The sequence below is a fragment of the Apus apus genome, chromosome 6, assembly GCF_020740795.1.
Source record: "Apus apus isolate bApuApu2 chromosome 6, bApuApu2.pri.cur, whole genome shotgun sequence".
In the NCBI taxonomy this organism is placed as follows: domain Eukaryota; kingdom Metazoa; phylum Chordata; class Aves; order Apodiformes; family Apodidae; genus Apus; species Apus apus.
The window spans coordinates 13,207,689-13,227,469 of NC_067287.1; the positions used below are offsets into that span (position 1 = coordinate 13,207,689).

The following is a 19,781-nucleotide window of genomic DNA, read 5'->3' on the forward strand; positions in this document are numbered from 1 at the left end:
ATCTGCTTCCAGCTGAAATGGGGAGAGCTGACTAACTTTGTTGTCCTAAACTGCATGACAAAATTGTGACAATGTCTTACGAGTTCTTAAAAAAATTGTGGCAAATTTGTGGTAATACAGTAAAAACAAAAAAGGCAGCTTTTGAAAGCAGTTTAGGACTGTTCAGAAGACAAACTGACAGCAACATGAGAAATTTCACAAACAGAAGACAGACTGTGAAACAGGCTCTCCTTGAAAATGATTCGTTAACTTTTTGGTGGAAGACTGATAAATGCACTAATTCATATACTAGAGGGGGCTGCATTCCAGTGGTGGGTAAAACTGTCACTGTGCACAAAATCTAAGGGAGGTCTCTCAAACACCTCTGTATTTTTGTAAGGAAATCACCCCTAATCAATTAGCATTAATCATGTGTCATGGTAATAGGGAAAAATCTGTAAGGTTGCTTACGATCAGAGTCTGCATTTTCAGCAACTGTTTCCTTTGTGCCAGGATGAGGACAACTAACAGCTTCTTCTGAATCTCCTGTTGCCAAGCCAACAACTGGACCGCCTAGGGCATCATCAACACACGTTTCTGGCAGCTCCGAGCTGTCTAGCAAGTCAACAAGAGGCACACTGCAGAGGCAGAGAGATGCAGAATCATGTTACCGCTCTTTCTGTAACAAGAAAAAAACAACTTTAACACATGCAATGTCTTTTTTCAAGCTATCTTTTGGTGATCAGACACATTCTGTAAAAAATGTTTCAGACAACTAATAGACATTGGCTTTCTGTAAGTTTAGGGAAAAAAAACCACAACCAAACAACACAAAAAGGGACTATTTAACTTCTGTAGAACTGACTTCATAGCAGAGCAGCTCCATGTTGCCTGCTGCTTCATCACATCGCAGTGGAAAAAGTGGAGGGAGCAGAAGTGAAGTTTTTATCCATTTAATGCACTTTCTGGAACAAGTATCTGAAGTTTCTCTAAAAAACTCAAGGTATGCTTTAGGATTTTTACACAAGAGAAAGACAAGTTGGGGAGGGAAGTTGATACTGTTCACAAAAGGCTACTAGTACAGCACTTCACTCAACACTTGCAAGCAGAAGAGAGGGCAGAGGGTGCACTGCATAGGTCTGCACTGACACTATGTTATAGTTAGGCAGACCTGTAACTATTTCAGTTTTATTATCTTGGACAGAGACATGAATGAAACCTTAGCAGTCACAATATTTTAAGGGAACCACAGCATGCACTCTTGTACATCACTCCTTACTTTCTAATGGAAACATCTTTTTATTTTGTCCTACCATCTTTATTTACAATGAAAATAGGAAAATTACAAGAACAAAAGTTATGTTGTGATGTTTATGTTGTGCAAACAGTCAGGGAAGTCATCCATCTCTTCAAAGTTCAGGAACAGCTAAGGCTGTCCTAACAGCAAACTGTAACAAATATGGAAACATCAGCTGCTGCAGAACACGACGGTTAATGAGACAACCAGTGCACAGAACTGCAGTTTGACTGTCACCCATTTCAACCAACAGTCACACTTACATACAGTTTGGTTGCAATATTGGTTTAAGAAGAAAAATATATCACTTTTGAAAGTCCTCTCCCAAATACAAGAACAATGACACCAAGCAAGTACCCTCCACAACAGAACTTACCCTCATGCACAGACAGAAACATTTCCTACTGGACAGTTCAGACCAGCTTGTCCCTTAATTGCTAACAGGTTAACACCCCATGCCTCCCTCCAGGATCCTGGCATTTGGAAGCAGTCCCCTGTTGTCACTAGAGGCTCCAGGGAAACACTCCTCCCTCCTGCTCAAGCACCCAAAAGAATCCTTCCAATGTTAAATATACACCTCTGAAATAGGTCACAGGATATCACCGTTCTAGTGCTAATAATGTACGAATCATCTTAAGACAATTAATTGCCGTGAAGTAAACTGAGGTCACTTGCTTGATTCTCTTAAGCAGTGGAATAAGAAGGTGCTAACAAAGCAAATGACAGAGAATTCTTCAATCTACTGCACAGCCTCTGTGTGCACCGCTAATGGGAAATGGCAAGTCTTGCAAAGGGGAAATGAGAGAATTTCAATTATTGGAAGTAACAGGCAGGAATAGACGCTCTTCCAATTAAGGCAACAAAGAGAGACTGCACTCTGTAACTTACTATCAGAGGGTGCTTTATGCATGCAAGCAAAAATGTTTTATAACCTTCACATGAAGCCAACACTTTTCTTCCTATTCTGACAGCTTTCTGTAAATAACCTCCCAAATGTTTACTGTGACAACCAGTATAAGAAGCTCAGATTTTGCAGCACAGAGAGGTGCTGATGTCAGGACATGTTGAAGGAACTTCACATAAGAGAGATGATGTAGAGCACCAGTAACAGTTCTTTGCACTATAATCTTTTCAAGCTTTTCTTCACATTGCAGCATAATGGAAAGAAAATGAGTGAAAAATGAAATTTATTTTCATTTAAAAATTGCTAGGATAATTTCATTCGTCTTCTTCCCTCCCTTTGACAACTATAGAAACATTTATTAGACCAGAGAGTTGATTTAAAAATCTGCCCACTAGAGATAAGGGCAGTCTTGAAATCTCGTGGCGTAGTCAAATGGCACACTCAATGTCTAGTGTTGCTCCAAAAGCAACATACTACTTGCATTAAGGCGATGAAAGCTTGCAGAAAACCTTATTCCCATTTCTGCCACAGGTCAGAAGACTGGCTGAGGCAGCAAGGACATCTGGGGTGAGTTTCTGCAGCCTCACCCCTGCATCACAGCAGAGCCTCAGGGAAGAAACTAAATGAATTTTAGGCAGACTCAAGAGAAGTCTCCTAAGCTGAGATTCAAGTAGGAATTGACCCCACTGGAACTTGCAGACACAAAAGATGTGTTCCCCAAAGAGCATTAAATTTCTTGAAATCACCCAGATTCTTCAGCCTCTTCAGATCAGCAGGAAGTCTACCATGAACGCTTCATAAATGGCCAGACTACAGAAGTAAAAAGCACAAGATACTATTTTCATCACTGCACAGAATTTCTGACTTCTCTTACAAAACACGGTTGAGCTGTCAGAAAGGAAATAACAAAAGGCTTGCCAGGAAAAGCAGGACTTCTGCCACAGCTGGTGCCCAGTACTCAATAATGAAACAGGCATTAGCTTTCCACATTGCTGTATTTATCCACATCCAGAGGGATACTGGGAACTTTGCATAGTAGTAAGTGCCAGGCTTCATGTCCTCAGAATCAACTTCTACCAGCATAATTTAAGAAGTATTCTGAGGGAAAAGCTGATAAATGATATCAGGAGTTCAAGCTACACAAATAATTATTAACAGAGGAATAATTAGAAGGTTTTAATGCATGGAAAGGTTTGTCAACTCACTAATAAATCACACAGAAATTCTTACGTGCCCAGGGAACTCCCACAGTTAAGGGAGTTAGCTACTGCATTATTTCTTCTTTTTTCCTGACAGATATATTTATGTTAGTATGTACCACACAGCATACAATGCATAAAACAACTGAGAAAGCTGTCAGTTACAAAGGGTATGATTAAAAAAAAAAGTTTAGTTGAAAAGCAAAACAATCCTTCATTGTAGTTTCTGAAATACAATCTGCAAAATACAGTAACTATCTGAGTCCACCGCAAAATGGATAATTCTTCTGCAAGTAATCTAACTTGAAACAGCACAGAGCATCATAAAAGCTACTTTATTTTTTAAACTAGTCGTGACACAGAATAGTTTCTCACACTGACTCTGCAAGGTAGTACAACAGTATGAAATTCTTTGTTAATTTCTTTCACTTTGGGGCACTCTGTGTTGTACCTGAAGGTAAGAAAAATAGTAAATTTAAGCCTGTCACCTTCTCAGAATATTTTTTTTCCCCAAAACAAAAATGTAAAATATTCAGAAAAAAAGAACTTACTTTTCCTTTTAAAGCAAGGAAAGAAAAACAAAAAATCCTGGGGATGCATGATCCTACAAATGGAGACTGTTCATGCACATATAGTTTCTAATCAAGCAGGCTGAGTTCCACATTCCAAGATTTCTGCTGTCTCCCATTTGTTTGAAGATAATTCCAAATACTGACATAGTGTAATATATCCAAGCCAACAATTACAGGAAAGGAAACACCTTTAGGAAAAGGGTTTCTGCTGGCTGCAGAATTTTGTGGTTATTAAACAAAGATCTATCACCACCATACTGTTTAGAAAGACATCCATGTGTTTCCTCAATGCTACTCCTAGAGCACATGACCTGTCCCTGTAAAAACGCAGGTAGGTGTTTGCCCTAGTGTGGTACAATTTCTCTGTTTGCTATTGAGAGTTGTCACTCACCCTAGTGGAAACCAGGATAATAATTCTCCCTAAGTCAATGAAGTCACACTTACGATTCCACTTAAATACAAGGAAAAAAAACAACCCCTTTTTGGTGTGAGGACAGTTAAACTCCAGAACAGGTTGCTCAGAGAGGGTGTAACATTTCCATCCTTGGATGGTCCTGAGTAACCCGCTCTACTTGACCGTGGTCGGAGCATGGGGGTGGACTACAAGATCTCTAGAGGTGTCTTCCAACCTCAACTGTTCTTTAATTCTGTGACAGCTATACAACCCTTCTCTGATAACCTGAGCAGTCAGCCCCTACTTGCAGTAACTTGACCACTACTCAAGCACATCTAAACTCCAAACTCTGCAATAAAACTGTGATTTGATATCGCAACAATGTTCTTGCATTTTAAATACAAAACTATGTTAAATTCCTCCACTCAAATTAGTGGTTGCTTCTCCGTCATCTATAAAGAATTACATGAGATTTCAAAGTTAAACCACCTGTTTTCATTTGCTTATTCTTGTGCAACTTATGCAACTTAATTATTTAAGAATCAAATAGGTTTGTTTCACTCCAGAAGTTTAAAACATCCACCTTACAAAATCTAGAACTAAAAACAGCACAACAGATCACTCTAATCACCTCTGTAGATCCCACAGAACTTTGACATGTAGCCTGCATATTCCTGATTTGTTGGGTTTTTTTAAGCAGAGCTGCAAAAGAGACTAATATTTCATTAGCAGCCTCTTTCTCCCTACCAGATGGAAGCCTGAGGAGGACAAAATAACTCAGGCAATATTAAGTTACGTCCTGGCTGAAACTGAGTTTCTCAGTTCTTCACTACTTCATATCTGAAAACAATGTTTCTGTGTATCTGGGCTCTGTGACAATTCAAAACTTACTCAAACAATTTAACAATCATTCAAACACCTTCTTTATCCTAAGAGACAAACAGAAGTGCATTTCAAAAGCACACTATGAGAACTTTTCATGATTTTTTTTTTTTTAATAGGAAAATACTGCAATTTATAAGCTGCTAACTTCAGAAAACACCGTGCACTCAAGGGTAAAGGTAGTTCTTCATGTTGCTAGAGGCCCCCAAGAAAACCAGTGAGCCATGAAGCTGGAGTCTTAACCTCCGACTTCACAATTAACCTCATGAGTCACGCAGTAGTACTGGTGTATGTCAGAAAATATTCCTGTTTCATTTCAACCAGAGCACTGCTGCAAAGAAATAAGAAAACTTTCCTAGAAAGCAAAAAAAATTACTACTCTTGGCCTTTTCATGAGTTCTGATAATTTTATTCTTAAAAAATTAAAATAATTCTGTTCCATTTCCAAACAATATTTTTCAGAAGAGGCCTTGTTAAAAAAAGGTTAGTTTCCAGATCAACCATCTATCTTAGATACCTTTAAATAATCATGGTTCAAAAGGAGGGGCAATTACATCCTCTATGGCTCTAAGATCTGAAGCCACATTATAACCCACTGGTTGCATGTGTAGCTTTATTACAAATGTAGCTTCCTGCATGACTCTCAAAGTTAAACCCAGCTACATTTCCCCCCCCCAATAATTACGAAAAACCTTAACACAATTAAAAAGATACACATGTATATAAACTCTTCTTAACCTAAGAGTGACGGGTGGCTTCTGGTCTAGATGTTACTTTTTTCTTTAAAGACCAAATTCCAACAGCAGGATACGCAGAGCCTTCGGAATAAAAGCTTCCCCCCCCCTCTACAGTCAGCTTTGGGTCCATCGTTCTCCTCTCAGAGACAGCTCAAACGGTAATTTTCCAGCCTCTGCTAGAAAGCAGCCTCAAGCTCCAGAAAGGCCCAGGTCTCAGAGACTGGTCATGGTGGTTTGGACAGCATAGGTCCCAGCACCGCTACGCGTCCCCGCGTTCTTCACATTGCGCTCATGGACAAACGCGGGACACTGTCCGTCCGCAGCGCGGGTCCTCGGCGGGGCCCACGCCTCCCACGGGATTCCACCACGGTGACAGCGGTCAGCAGCATCAAAGGGCCTGGATTGTTGGGGAGTGGGAGGGGGCACAATTAGTAAACAGGTACAGATGAGCGAGAGAGTGGAAAAAGTAAAGGAAAGGTGAAGAAGACTGATAGAAAAGGCAAGGAAAAGGGCACTGCTGGAAGGTAAATAGGGAGGGAGAGAGGCGTGCAGGTGTACGTGTACATGATGACACTGCCAAATAAACCCCTTTTCTGCTCAGTTTCATGCACATTTTTGCAGAAGCCTGAAATGACAAAACAAGCTATCTCACGTACACGTTATCCACACTTACTAAATGAAAAGTACTTAACATTCCAAAGCGCTTGACAAAACTGAGCAAGAACCATGCACATTTTATAGACAGGACAAAATAACGTGAAGGAGGCCCAGACCTGCCAGGCATACAGCAAATTTTATCTGCAGGAATCTGGAAGGGTTTATGTGGCAGCTCTAAATGTACACCTGAAACAAGCATCTATAAGCAACACCAGTTTTCAAAGTCACTGGAAAATGCAGATTGTAATGCAAGTTAAAAAAAAGGAGAAGAAAATAGTAACTCTGAGAAGTGAGTATTACTGTGCAGGAGCAAACAGAAGAGTCCACACAAGTCATTGAAAATGTCGTCGACTATGGGACTATATTCTACTGAAGCATCTGCCTGTAGCTATAACTTGATTAACCAAAAAACTTTTGGAAACATTTTTTTTAAAGTCACAATATGAACTAAGACCCTGCTTTTTAATTATGCACATGAAGGCACAATGGTTTAAAATTATGAATTAGAATTATTAAAATAATTATAATTATTAATAAGAATTATTAATTATTAAAAGCAAAATCATAGAAATGCTGTGCATTGTTATGGCTAGTCTACACCACAGCTGGAATAAAGTTCTCCAAAAGCTAGAAAGAGGAGCAGGGGAGAACGTTCATCACCTTAAACATTGTTTTGATGCAGAAGCCCTTAGCTAGAAAACTTTAAGGCTTTAGGCACAAGCATTTCCAAAGCAGCAGTTTAATGAAACCTTTGAATTTTAAAAGAGTTTTTTAAATGGACAAGTATTTCTTGTCTGTATTGTACTAGGATTCTTCACTTATATGTTTTGGAAGAGGCTGATGCAAGGCAGTCAGGCACCAAAAAGTGCTTGGAAAAAAGCACTCTCATAAACTACTCATGCAAGGAAATTCCTAAGAAAACCCATATTTCTTCAGTTTAATGTAAATTTCTCTATTTAATCACCCAAATCTAAACTAAGTGGCAAGTTTGGTTTTTTGTTCATCTAGAGAGGTCCTGGGACAGCCCACAGCTCAAATTCCACAATTTCATGTTCCAGAAAGCCTGTTTTAACACTCCCAGCCCTGCTGCCAGAGCAGCCAAGCAGCCAGCACGTGAGTTGGAAGATGACACGTGTTAAGGCAGGGTAGCAGAAAAGCATGCAGGATTCACAGCAGCAGTAAATGATTAACACCCAGGGATAGTCCTCCTTTAGAAAAGAGAGAGGATTTATATAAAGGTCACCCATGTGTAAATTCATAGTTTTGGCTTTTGTGAAATATGTTGAGAAAGTGAGCTGTGAAAAACTAAAGGCTCCAATCCTCACCAATAATTATGTTATTTTCCCATTTCTCTGATGCAAGCAGTTAAGTGAAAGCTGCACCCAAACAAAAAAAAAATTCCCCACAAATTCCATAATAAGGAAAAAAATAGCAAACCTTTGTCTGCTGTCCTATCTTAACACAGAAAGAGCTTCTTGAGAAAAGACTAAAATTAGAAAGACACTGACTGCATTTCAGGCTTCCCAGGCTAACATTCCAGACTGTTCTCAGCCCATGCAGACCAGCACAGTTTTCCTGTACTGACAGTTTTGCAGGAATGGAGCAAAAAAGAAAAAAACACACAACAAAAACTCAAAAAGCTCCCAAAAAAACAACCCACAACCTAAAATCCCTCCTATTTGGCAAAGTACTTTCTAAAATCTGGCACAATTGCTTTCAGCAGCTGCAGCATTAACATTTTAAATTAAAGGAAACATTGATATTAGGAAGAGATCTGAGCTGCAAGGCAGCCAACACAGGCATCTGCCAAGCAGAGTACAGAAACTCATGAGGTCAGGACCTTCTAAACCCCTTCAATCTAAACATCTACAAAATCCCCAGTCCAAAAGATTTTGGTGTTCTCAACAATCCTTGGCGAACTCTCTCTAAAAGGAGACTATTTTTCTGACAGAAAGCAAAGATAATTCATGCAGAAACAGGCCAATTAAAGACAGCAGCAGTTGAAAAGAGATCTTGTTAGCAGCACCGAGACACCAAGATGTGAAGGCGCAATAGCCAAGTCACAGCCCCTGCCATAAATATCTATGTTCTGGCAATTATATTAACCTAACCCCCCTTCCCATCTAGGAAACCAGAATGTAGCTCAATCACTGACTCAGCTCCAAACTGTTGCCTTCTTCCTACAGCTGGATTTGCCCTTTATTACAGGCAGTACTACTTCCAGTGAGCACACTGAAACCTTCTCTCCAGAAGACAAGTGCCTTCAATAATAATGATATGTCTCTAAGAAACATAACACACATATGCAGTACAAGCATTGCACTCCTGATTAAAACACACCAGTTGCCAAGAAGCTTGGGTTTTTTTTGGCATACTGCTTTGGGTTATGTGCAGGTACATTTTATATTTACTCCCACTCTTCCACAGAAAAGCTACGCACTGCAGCAGCTGGCACATAAGCTTAGATTCCTTGACAATGTTAGGACAGACAGGCTCAAGTTCTTAATCCTAAAACAGGCGTATCAAGACCAAAACTGAAACAGATTGTCTACAGAGTCCTCTCTGCTTCTGAACAAAAGCAGTGGGATTTCAAGAAGCAACAGAAGCCTTGCAAAATACTAGCAAGAACACTAGTGCGAAACAAGACACCCAAGAAGAGCTGTTTGGAGCAAGAGTCTTAACATTTCTACCAAAAGAAATACCAGTTTCCAGCACACACCTTGCAATTGGATCAAAATAATCAAAATAAACCATATTAAGAACGCTGAAGAATAAAGAAACCACCACCTTTCACCCACCACCACGGAAGGAATCGAGCGATCAACAGGATCTCACCATAGACAAGCACAGATTTCAGATACTAGACAAATCAAGGGCAAAAGAAAGAAAAACAGCATTGATCATACGTTGTGATTGAGACTTCAATAAAATGCAACACAAAGCAGAATTACCATCCCCCTTTGCAATCCCAAATCCACAGTATTGTAAGTCTTTAATCAGTAATATTTATGAAATTAAAGTACATTTGTCAGCACACCATTGGAAACTGGTATAATCTACTTGTAAGAGATAGTGAAGCCAAGTAGGTTCATATGCCTGACAATAGGAGAAGGATCTTCTCTTTTGAGGGCTGAAACTGCTTAAGATAAGAGCTTTTGTGTCACTCCATTCCATTACTGCTGCTCCTGGAGAGTCTCACAGAAACCAGAATTACCCTTCCAGGATAAGCCAAGCTGCTCCTGAATGCACAAAAAGCTGAAAAAGTTGAGACAACGTGTGCACGAGTACTGGGCTCATATACACAATTCTGGTTTTGAAACAGTTTTGCAATATAGAATTACTTTAAGAAAAGATAAACAATACCTATATTTATCTTCAAACAAATAATCCTCATTTTGAGATGCAACCGATCCATAAAACAAATCCTCTGATTACATTAAATTAAAGCTCTTATCTTCAGCTTATGTCATTTTCCTCAAGCTCCCATTATCCCCAAGATAGTAACAAAAATCAACTTGCTAATTTCAAAACATGCAAGAGATTCACAAGGATACTGATTCATAAGTGCATTTTCTTAAGGATCCAGGTAAGTTCTTGGGCCCCATGATATCAAGCAAAGGCTTAATAAGTAGTATGCAATCAGAAGGATCCAGCTCTCTCCAAGACCTGAAAATGCTCTTCCTGATTTAGTAATTTCTTCAGCCCCAGAGGAAATTTTCTTTTGGTTAGTAGTGACTAAGACTGTTGTTCTCACCTCCTCACACTACATTCACAGCAACAAATCAGCTGCATCATCACTAACTTGACAGTCAACTTAAGTTAAAGATACACTGATGGCAGCATACTTAAGTGCAGATAAAGCCACCTGAATAATGCATAAGCAAGCAAAATTCATTTTCCAGCAAAGCAGAACATACCATTTCTTGTCTTGCTGGCTGGCACCTGGACTCCTTGGGAGGTTTTCTATTTCCACTAAGACTGGGGCAGAAGGAATCGCTGTTAGGACAGGCAGGTTTGGCTTTGCATTCCAGCTCTTAGGAGACAGAAAACAAACAACTAAGTTACTATACAAACATTAATGAAAGGATGACACATGAGACATAACAAAACATATTACCATTTCTCCTTATGCACAAAGCTAAAGCAAGGCTGTTGCCTTCCATCACTTCCACAGCACTGGACACCTATGCCCAGTCTTTTCCAGCACTGCACACAGCACTGGGATCATAATGAATCCAAGGCTGCTCAAACATTTCAGTAAAAAGCTCTGCCTTGATGTGTACTTTTCAAATTCATGCAGCAATGCTTTCCTTCTGTAGGTAACTTTGCAATAGCAACTGGCACCTTTGGGTTTGAAACACACAGTTTGAAACATAACTGCTCCTGAATAGAAAAAAAATCCTCCGGTACAGTAGGCAAAAGGCTGGGCAGAACAGCACTCTACCAATCAGCAGAGACTGAGCTTTTTAATCTTAAAACAAACCACATTCTGCTTCCATCAATATACTGACCCTTTCTGTTGCACTATGCATTTGAAGTACTCCAGAAAGGAAGACAGGGTGTTTCCAAGCTCCAGGTCCTGCTTTTTGATACTCAGAAGGGAAGTTACATTACACTGATGTCCTTTTTCAGTGAAACAAAGTATTCCATCTACAATTTCACTCTCAAACACAGGAAACACCGAATTTTTGCTAACAATATATACTTTAGTTTGCAGGTGCATTCCCCTCTTCCAGACAAAAAACTACTGTAACCAAGAATCAACTTAGGTGGCGTTTTTTTTTAGTTTAAATGTTACTTAGCATATAGATTTAATGTGCTTTGGGTAATAACAACTTTCCCACACAGGTACTTTGTGTACCTATGAAAATCTGCATCTATAAATAGCATAGTTTCTATAGTAATGGGGAATGGGGTATCTTCCTGACTCTAGTTTAATTAACTACTTATCTTGCTGTAAACTAGTAGCAATTTCTTGGCACGCAATTAGTAAACTGTTTCTAACTTTTAATTGCTCAATCATTGGATTTTAAGAATGAATAACAAAATCCTCAAATCTGTTGAAATACATGAAAACTGGCTTTAAAAAGAACAAGAGTTCTTACCTGTGATCCATTAGTTTGGTTGCTAACAGCATTGTTTGCAGTACTGAAAGACAAAAATAATTTAAATAAAAATCTGATCCACAAACTGTATTTGCAGGCTGGCAAACCTGCAAGGATATCAAGAAAGAAACACAAAGTCTAACAAAGATCTTTCCAAAGTACTTAACTGGTCTCAAAGGAAAATTTAAAAACTTAATTTTTAGGCGAGCTGACTTATTCTAGGTAACTAAGGGTTTCACATTATTTATTTGTTCAATCTGTAGTTTATCTGTAATTAATCTGGTTTTTCCTCTTCCTTTCCTAAACCAGTTTAGAAAGTCTGCCTGATTCAGCAGCAGGCAGGGCACTTGTAAAGCAAAAAACCTAAATAAAATATAGCTTTATATAATTTAGTTTAAGTTAAACAGCAGCAAAATGTGACATTGTTGAAACCTCACTTACATGCTGTAGATACTATGTTTGTTCCATAACTAGGACTCTTCTGATTTGAAGTTTTGTATCAAAAAGTATAACAGAAAAATTAATTACTTTCTTCTGCATATAACCTCTAAGGGCCCAAATAAATGCTTCACTCTTTAGAGCAGCCTTCAAAATTACATGAACAGCAGCTGAACACAGCATTAGTAATAATTTTATATTATAAAAGATTTACTATCTTTAATAAATTAAACAATACCCATATTCATATTCATGATGATTTCTGAATCTGCATGAGACACTTCACATTTTTGAGAGACTTAAAAGCATTAACATCCTGCACAAGAACTATGAATTATAAATATCATGCAAAGCAAATTTTTTACCCCAGAATTCTAATATTTCAAAAAAGTGGTTCCAGTCTCCCACAACCCATTAATCTTTTGATTTACAGTCTGGACAATAGCTATCCCACCTGGAAAAATGACAATTCAAATAGATTTCTATATCTACTATATCTATCTGTATCTAATTCAGCATTTCTTTAGAACTCTTTTACTTAACTACCACAATGTCAAGACCAAATAAGCTGTTCTTTGCCTGTTTCCCAACTTCACAGCTTCTCTATTGAGAGAATGTGGAGCAGAATAGAACACCTTTAACAGAAATATTAAGGACTGCCTTCTGGGTAGTACATTCCCCTGTGTTGAGTTAACACCAAAGAATGGAACAACATACATCTTTCATGATGCATTTCAATTAGCAACACTTGAGTGCAGAGTTTCAGAAATGGCATAGATTGCTCTGGAGACTAACATAACAATGCCACACCTAGGTGCAGATCAGAAGACAGAAGTGTTATCAGAAGGAGAAACTGCACATGAAGTTTCTCTTCCCACTCTCAGAATGACCTAAGCAGTACGAAACTCAAAGAGGAGCATGACAACACAGCATGACAAGAGTACTAATTAATGAAACAGTCACATTTTGCATGCAAAGGTTCTTTAAGCACTTTAATGACATCCGGCGTTGAAGAGTACTTTCCCATTTTATAAAAAAGAAATTACAATATAGAAGGTCACAAAGACATGAGACCTCCATTACAGTAACTGCAGCCTTATCCTCATACTTCCTAGACTTCTACTCCTCTCATGCAAGAATCAACTGGGCTGCTACTATTAGAAAAGGTGTGGTGGTACTAACTCTGTTGTGAAATGTTATTTTGATATTCCTTACCCAGCTCCTGTCTGTAATGATGCTTAACATCTGTAAGTATCTACTTTTAAGAAATTTGGTTGCAATAGATCATTGCAATGTTCATAAGTCATTAGGGGAATGGACAGAGAGCAGAACTGAGTGACTCTGTTCCTTTGCTATCAGGTGATTCTTTTAACCTGGTTTCCTCTCTTCCCTTAAGGAACACTATGAAGACTGTATGACTCTGATTCATACAGGCATTTTACAGTTCAACAGCACATGCAGAAAGACTCTAGGTACAGAAGAACCAAAAGGCCTCACTCTCAACATTGGTCATAATTTAGTATAAATATAGAAGCATAAATACTTAAGTGAATAAAAATAAATGCAAGCATAGCATAGAAAATGATAAAAATATTTTGGGCATTCATTTTACTGTATTATTCCCCATCTCTGAACCTCTCTTGATTATATATTTCAGTCAAATAGCCAGAGTAGGCAGATGTCAGCGATATTCTCACAAGCTTTACCTGATCTCCTTAGATGGCAGCACACAGAACAGCAGCTTGTATCCAACAACAATCACAGCTAGTCATAAACGAATCTCTTTTCCTGCTAGTAAGCAGGTCTAACAAAATCTTCCATGTGACAGCAACACAGGAGCTTGCTTTGAACTGTAGGTTTTTACATAAAGCAAACAAACACAAAACCCACAGCAAAACCACAATTAAGAGGTCAACGCACTCTACATTTAACTCATATCCTCCTTCTGCATACGTGTTGCTCAAGCACAGGTGGCAAACACCAAAGAGCAATTTAAATACTGGAATGCGTCATACCTTGTTTCTTCAAGTTTAGCAGAATGTGCTGCAAAAATAGAAAGTGTTAATTAAAATTTAATTTGTAATTAGACAAGCAGTTAAATATTAATAAAAATAGCTTAGCGTTGCATAAAAGCAGACAACTGAAGGAGCAAAAGCTGCATGTATACCATGTCAAAAATAAATTGGAAAAATAAATTTTAAAAGCTTAAGAGCAAACCAAAGAGCTGACTTTAAGCAAGTATCTGAAAGCATGTATGGAGATCATGCTTGACCTATGCAAGAGTCAAGAGACAGGGCGCTGGGTTGTAACCACAGAGTACACCCTCTGTTGGTGCCCTGCCTCAGAAGGGCAGTGAGAAAAATATCAGTGACAAACATTTCAAACTTTAGCAATAAATTTCAAGTATTATGGTTAATGTATCACTGTTTCCTGGGTCCATGCTTTCCATCTTCATGCAGAGATGCACTGTGCAGTATTTATGGGTGTTTTACTTGCTAGGCAACCTAGACATGCTTTGGACATAAGCTTTTTCTGATAAATTATATGGTCTCCCAAAGAAGTCAAAGAAAACCTAATTTTGAAATTTCAAGATGAGGGCAAACAGCTACAGAATTCCTACACAATACCTTGAAAGGATATGATTACTTGACTCTCACAATGGATTATACTTCTCAAAATGGGATGTCAATAGTTTACCTTTCATTTGTAGTGTTCGTCTTGAATATCTCTTGCTGGGTCTCCTTTCAAAGGATGCTGATCTCCTGGCTTTGTTGGTCTTGGTGGTTTGATACTCTGTTTTCCCACTAACAATGCCATGCAAAAGTACAAATCAATAAAATAAATCACTTTTATTGACAAAATACAGGCACTGCCCATCAAAATATCACATTTCTATTTTAAATTAATAGTTGAATAACCTGATCTCTGTTTTATTTTAAAAATCCAAAACTTAACACCTCAAAAGGCCTTTCACGAAAAAGGTGACGGAAGGTGACATCCTCATCTTCACCCCGTTCTCCCAAGCAATGTCTTCTTAAACATTAAGTTGCTGAAAAAGCACATTTCCTCTTTGTGTATTTCTGTGGTTGTGCCATTTGGAAGAGACTGAAAATTCTAGGAGAGAGTAAAGCTTAAGGTGTGCTGCCAAAGGCATAGAGAAAGATGGTAACAGGACTAAAACCCAGCATCTAGATGCTCTTGCTCCCAGGCTAGTCTTTTTTCCCTAAGTTTGACCAGACTCTGCCACCAAAGCAGTATCAGCCTCATGTTCTGCTGATTCCTCTGTACCACTGATCCTTTCTGAAACGGACTAGATGGCATTGCTAAAGTTCCTGGAAATGGAAGCAAAGTCTGTAAGCATGCTACCTCTGGGTCACACCCACCCCCTTTCTCTTGTTCTCACCAACACAGGGACCAAGAGCCACTTGGAAATCTGTTACATGTTTATGTAGAGCCTGATGTGGAAATGGGCATTATATTAGTCTTCTGAAATCCAACCATCAGTCAGGAACTCGGAAGTCAAGAGACTTGTAGTACCCCCAGCTGTGCAAGTCAATCTTCCATCCTCAATAGTGTATTTTAAAAAGGGTGGGCATTCAAGATGAAATTATTTAAAAAAGCCAATATACTCTATATGCTATGTAAGGAACATACACCTTGAGAAACCTTTGTTTTTCTACTGCACAGACCAAAACCACCTACAGATAAATCAGAAAATGCAGGGGGGACATCATATGATTTAATAAAACAAATAATGCAACTCAGCTTGCTTGCTTCACTGCTCTGTATGTCCTAGGTAAATGATTACCAAGTTCTCTCCCATTTCCACTTATAATCCAGGAAAAGCAAGGAATGACAGAAGACACTGACCTGTATCGGAACCGGGATCCTAACCGAATGAAGCCTGATCGACTTGAGCTTTTCTGGACAGGACCTCGGAGCCGGAAGAAGGCATGATGTTCCACTGCACATTTCCACAAGTGTTTGCAGGCTTTGGGATGATCCAGTCTAAAGACAAAAGTGTGCTCCTGCTCCTTTCCCTTAAAGCATACAAAGCACACTTGACGGTTAGCAAAGGGCTCAAATAAGTCAAAACTACAGTTCAATGCAAGCCAAATACATTTTGAGTTTTATGAAGACCAAAATGTATGTTATAAAAATATTTTAGGCACAAAAATCAATGTTTTCAGAAGCTTTAATAAACAACTGATCTATCGTCTCAAGTTGGAAAGGGCTAGAGCCCATATACTTAACAATTCAAACTTCTGAATAACTACAAATTAGAGACCTTATTATACCAGGTAGGTACTTCTCAATAAGGCTAACATGTTCTCACTTCCAAATCTGTTCTCCTCAAATTACCAATGCTCATATTTTTATAACTTCAGCTCTGAGCAATTTCTTCCCATGGGAACAATTGTACCACCTGCTTGAAGAATTCATTCTACTAAATGTGCTACTTAGCTGCCTTTTTTTTTTTTTTTTTTTTTTTTTACATTTTCTTGCACAATGCACACTGTTTACAAACTATCTGTTCTACACTAGTTTTATAAGGTTCCTTTTAAAAACGGGGTAAAGGGAAAAAAAGTAATTTCCTCTTTTTATTTTGTACTTGCCAGTTCACAACCAAAAATCTTGCAAGGCATCCACATTAATTCTTAGCATTTAAACATGGAGAGATCAGGAGTATGTAAACTTCTACTGTATAATCAACACTATGAGATGTAACTAAATAAATAGTTATCTACCTGTTCATCATCTTCAACAACAACTAGAGTAAGTTTGTTCTTCTTGAAGTCAAGTCTTGTTATCTTTGGCCTGCAAGATCAACAGAAAAGATAGGTCATGTAGCTCTTAGTAACTCAAGAGATACATTCAACGTGCTGGTCTGAGCTTCTCTACCAAGCATTAGGGCTTGATTATATTGCAGATTCAATGTATTACTTCAAAATTTAACAATTAAAAACCTTAGAGGTAAGAAATCAGCAACTTCTAAAGAGATAATTCTATCAGAACTTAATAATTCCTAGAACTGAAATCAAACTCCATACAAACACTCCTGCTTGGCTACTCTCCCACGAGTCCACAAAACTGAACTTGAAAGACACAAAGGCAGAACAAAACAATCCTGCTTTATTAAAGAAATGCAAATCACTGTATAATACACAAATAAATTCTCACAATCATTCTGTTTCAGAAAATACCAGACAAAGAGAAAATGTGAACATGACATGACACAAAATGCCCACCAAGAAGTTTACCCAGAATTGGTGGTGGAGGGACTAGACAAAGATAAGATTTCTGCTAAAAAGTTTTCTGAAAAGTTTATAAAACTGGACTGGACTAACCAAAACTATTATTCATATGATTAAATTGCAACTCATCATCTGCATACTTACTCTTTATACACAGTTTTGAAAGACTGGGTGGGAATTTCAGAATAAAGCACTTAAAAATTCATGCCTGTGTAGCCTGACCCAACCATTCCAGCCAGGTTGTGCATTTTGTGTTTTATGCAATGTCAAGCTATGCAAAATTTCATCAGAGTGCTTCTAAGAAACCCTGGAGTGTTTATTCAGGTATTTGACAGATAAAGAAGCACAAGTTCATTAAAAAAATGAAGTTCTACATGTCCTGACTACATACAGATCAGCCTTGGCAAGGGGTGGTGTGGCTAGATTTTTTGTTTACTTTTAATTAATTCTTACTGATGAGCAGAAAGGGACATTTCTGCCCTTTACTGGGCCCAAAGAGACACCTTCTTAATAAAAGGCCTGCCCAGATGACCTCATATGTAAAAACTTCACTAGTACTGCTGTCTCTGCCTCTTTTTTAACAGCAAGGTGGAACACTCGGCTAGAACTCCTGAAGAAACTTTGTTTCCCTGCCTGAGTGCATACTCAACATCCAAAGCAATCTAATGCAAAATATAACAACACACAATAAAAAAATAAAAACATCCCAAGTTATTACATCTTTTGCTTGCCTCTAGCATGTTACACATATGCAGCCTATTAACATATCAACCAAGAATGTTAAAAGAAGAAAATATTTTTGGACACTATGAAAACACTCCCAGGCTACAGAATATTTCCCCAGATACCCAGTGCTCATAGAGCTCTCATGTCCCAAACATTGTTTTTTTTTTTTTGCTAGTGCAAAATAAACAATGAAGTCCAAAATATAATTTAATGTATAATCAGAGACCTTACCAGAAAAACAAACCAATCTTTGTGTCTCCTTCAAAGACAAGAACTCCTGTAGGTGTCAGTCCCAGGCTGTAATCATTGCCATCTCTTGCCTAATTGCCACAAAATAAAGATTATGTTAATTTTAGTGTTTTACCCTTTATCCAAATCACTCCAGTTGTTCATGTAGTTTATTTGCCCTGTGTTACAATTTAACATGTCCCTGCTTATTTTATACTACAATCTTGTGTTTCAATGATCCTATGCAATGGATTTTTCTAGTTTGCAGCCCTTCAATAAGGCTGACTAAAGTGGAAAATTGAAGTTTCCTGATTTGTCTGTGTAATAAGAACCTCCTTGTGCAGGTCTTTGCACTTCCTTCTCCACAGGTCTATTTTCACTCATAGTTCTTCAACTGGTAGCTGACTGGACCCCAGCCAACTTTGGCTTAATTACTATGATTTTGATGTAGCTCTTAGTGTAAACACAACCTGTAGTACATATTGCCACACCAATCACCTATTTAACCCAGAGCAGATATGCTTTGACTAAAGCTATACCTTGTAGAAACGTACACTATAAAAGGGAATGTTGATGCAAAGCCACATCACTTGTTACACATTTTGGATGAGTACAATATTCATTTCACTCCCCCTGCCTTGCCTCAAAGCAAAACCAGTGTTGAAATATGGGACAAAGCTAACATTATCCCTTCCAAAGGTCACCCGCTGTGGTTAAACATACCTTGACTATGTGCATGTCTACACCATACATTTCCAGCCACTTAGCTTTGTTTAAGTAGTTGGTTTCAGCCTGTGCTGGTGTTTGCCCCCTGAAATAAATATTTTGCTGTTAGGTAGATGCCTGAAAAAGCACAGAAAGGAAAACTTGTACATGAGTAAAGAGAGATTTCTGAAAGCTTTTGAAAAACCTAAATAATGCTGACATGTGCCCACTTTCATGAACATCAAGGTCACTTTCGTAAGTTTTAATCTGCTGCAAAAATTATTGCATTTCAAGATTCTGCACCCTCATAATTTTACTCAGACCTTTGAAAAGCTTCATTTTTCCACATAATATCCTCTTACAAAATACAACAGAACCATATGAGAGTTATGGTTTTGAACAATACCACAGACAAAGTGTCAGCAGCATCTTTTTATTAATATGTTCCCTTCACAGAAAAATCAGTGCCAAGAGCTGGTTAGCATGCACTGGAAGATCTAGTACCTGCATTCCTTCCACTTTTCAAAAATGGCTAGTTCCATCTCTTCAGTCTGAGTGGGAACAAACCTGAACTCAGACACCAGTTCAGGGACATGTTCAGCAGGATCATAGTCACCAAGTTCAGCTACAAAAGAACAGCATTGTCAAGCAATGTTCCAAATATACACAGCAGACACTATGAGGAATTTTTGTGTACTCTTCC

At 38.3% G+C, this 19,781-nt stretch overlaps 1 protein-coding gene across 3 annotated transcripts in view; it reads right to left on the minus strand.

Moving 5' to 3' along the window:
* Positions 1-19,781, minus strand: part of EPB41L5 (erythrocyte membrane protein band 4.1 like 5) — a 57,569-nt gene that overhangs the window by 14,728 nt on the left and 23,060 nt on the right. For all 3 annotated transcript variants that reach the window (XM_051624034.1, XM_051624032.1, XM_051624033.1), the window contains exons 8-17: positions 19,583-19,703; positions 19,097-19,184; positions 18,377-18,465; positions 16,913-16,982; positions 16,035-16,204; positions 14,862-14,968; positions 14,180-14,207; positions 11,727-11,769; positions 10,539-10,654; positions 451-617 (exon numbers count right to left, since the gene is read on the minus strand). In XM_051624034.1, coding sequence (XP_051479994.1) covers positions 451-617; positions 10,539-10,654; positions 11,727-11,769; positions 14,180-14,207; positions 14,862-14,968; positions 16,035-16,204; positions 16,913-16,982; positions 18,377-18,465; positions 19,097-19,184; positions 19,583-19,703 — 999 coding nt within the window. The remainder of the gene's footprint in view (positions 1-450; positions 618-10,538; positions 10,655-11,726; positions 11,770-14,179; positions 14,208-14,861; positions 14,969-16,034; positions 16,205-16,912; positions 16,983-18,376; positions 18,466-19,096; positions 19,185-19,582; positions 19,704-19,781) is intronic.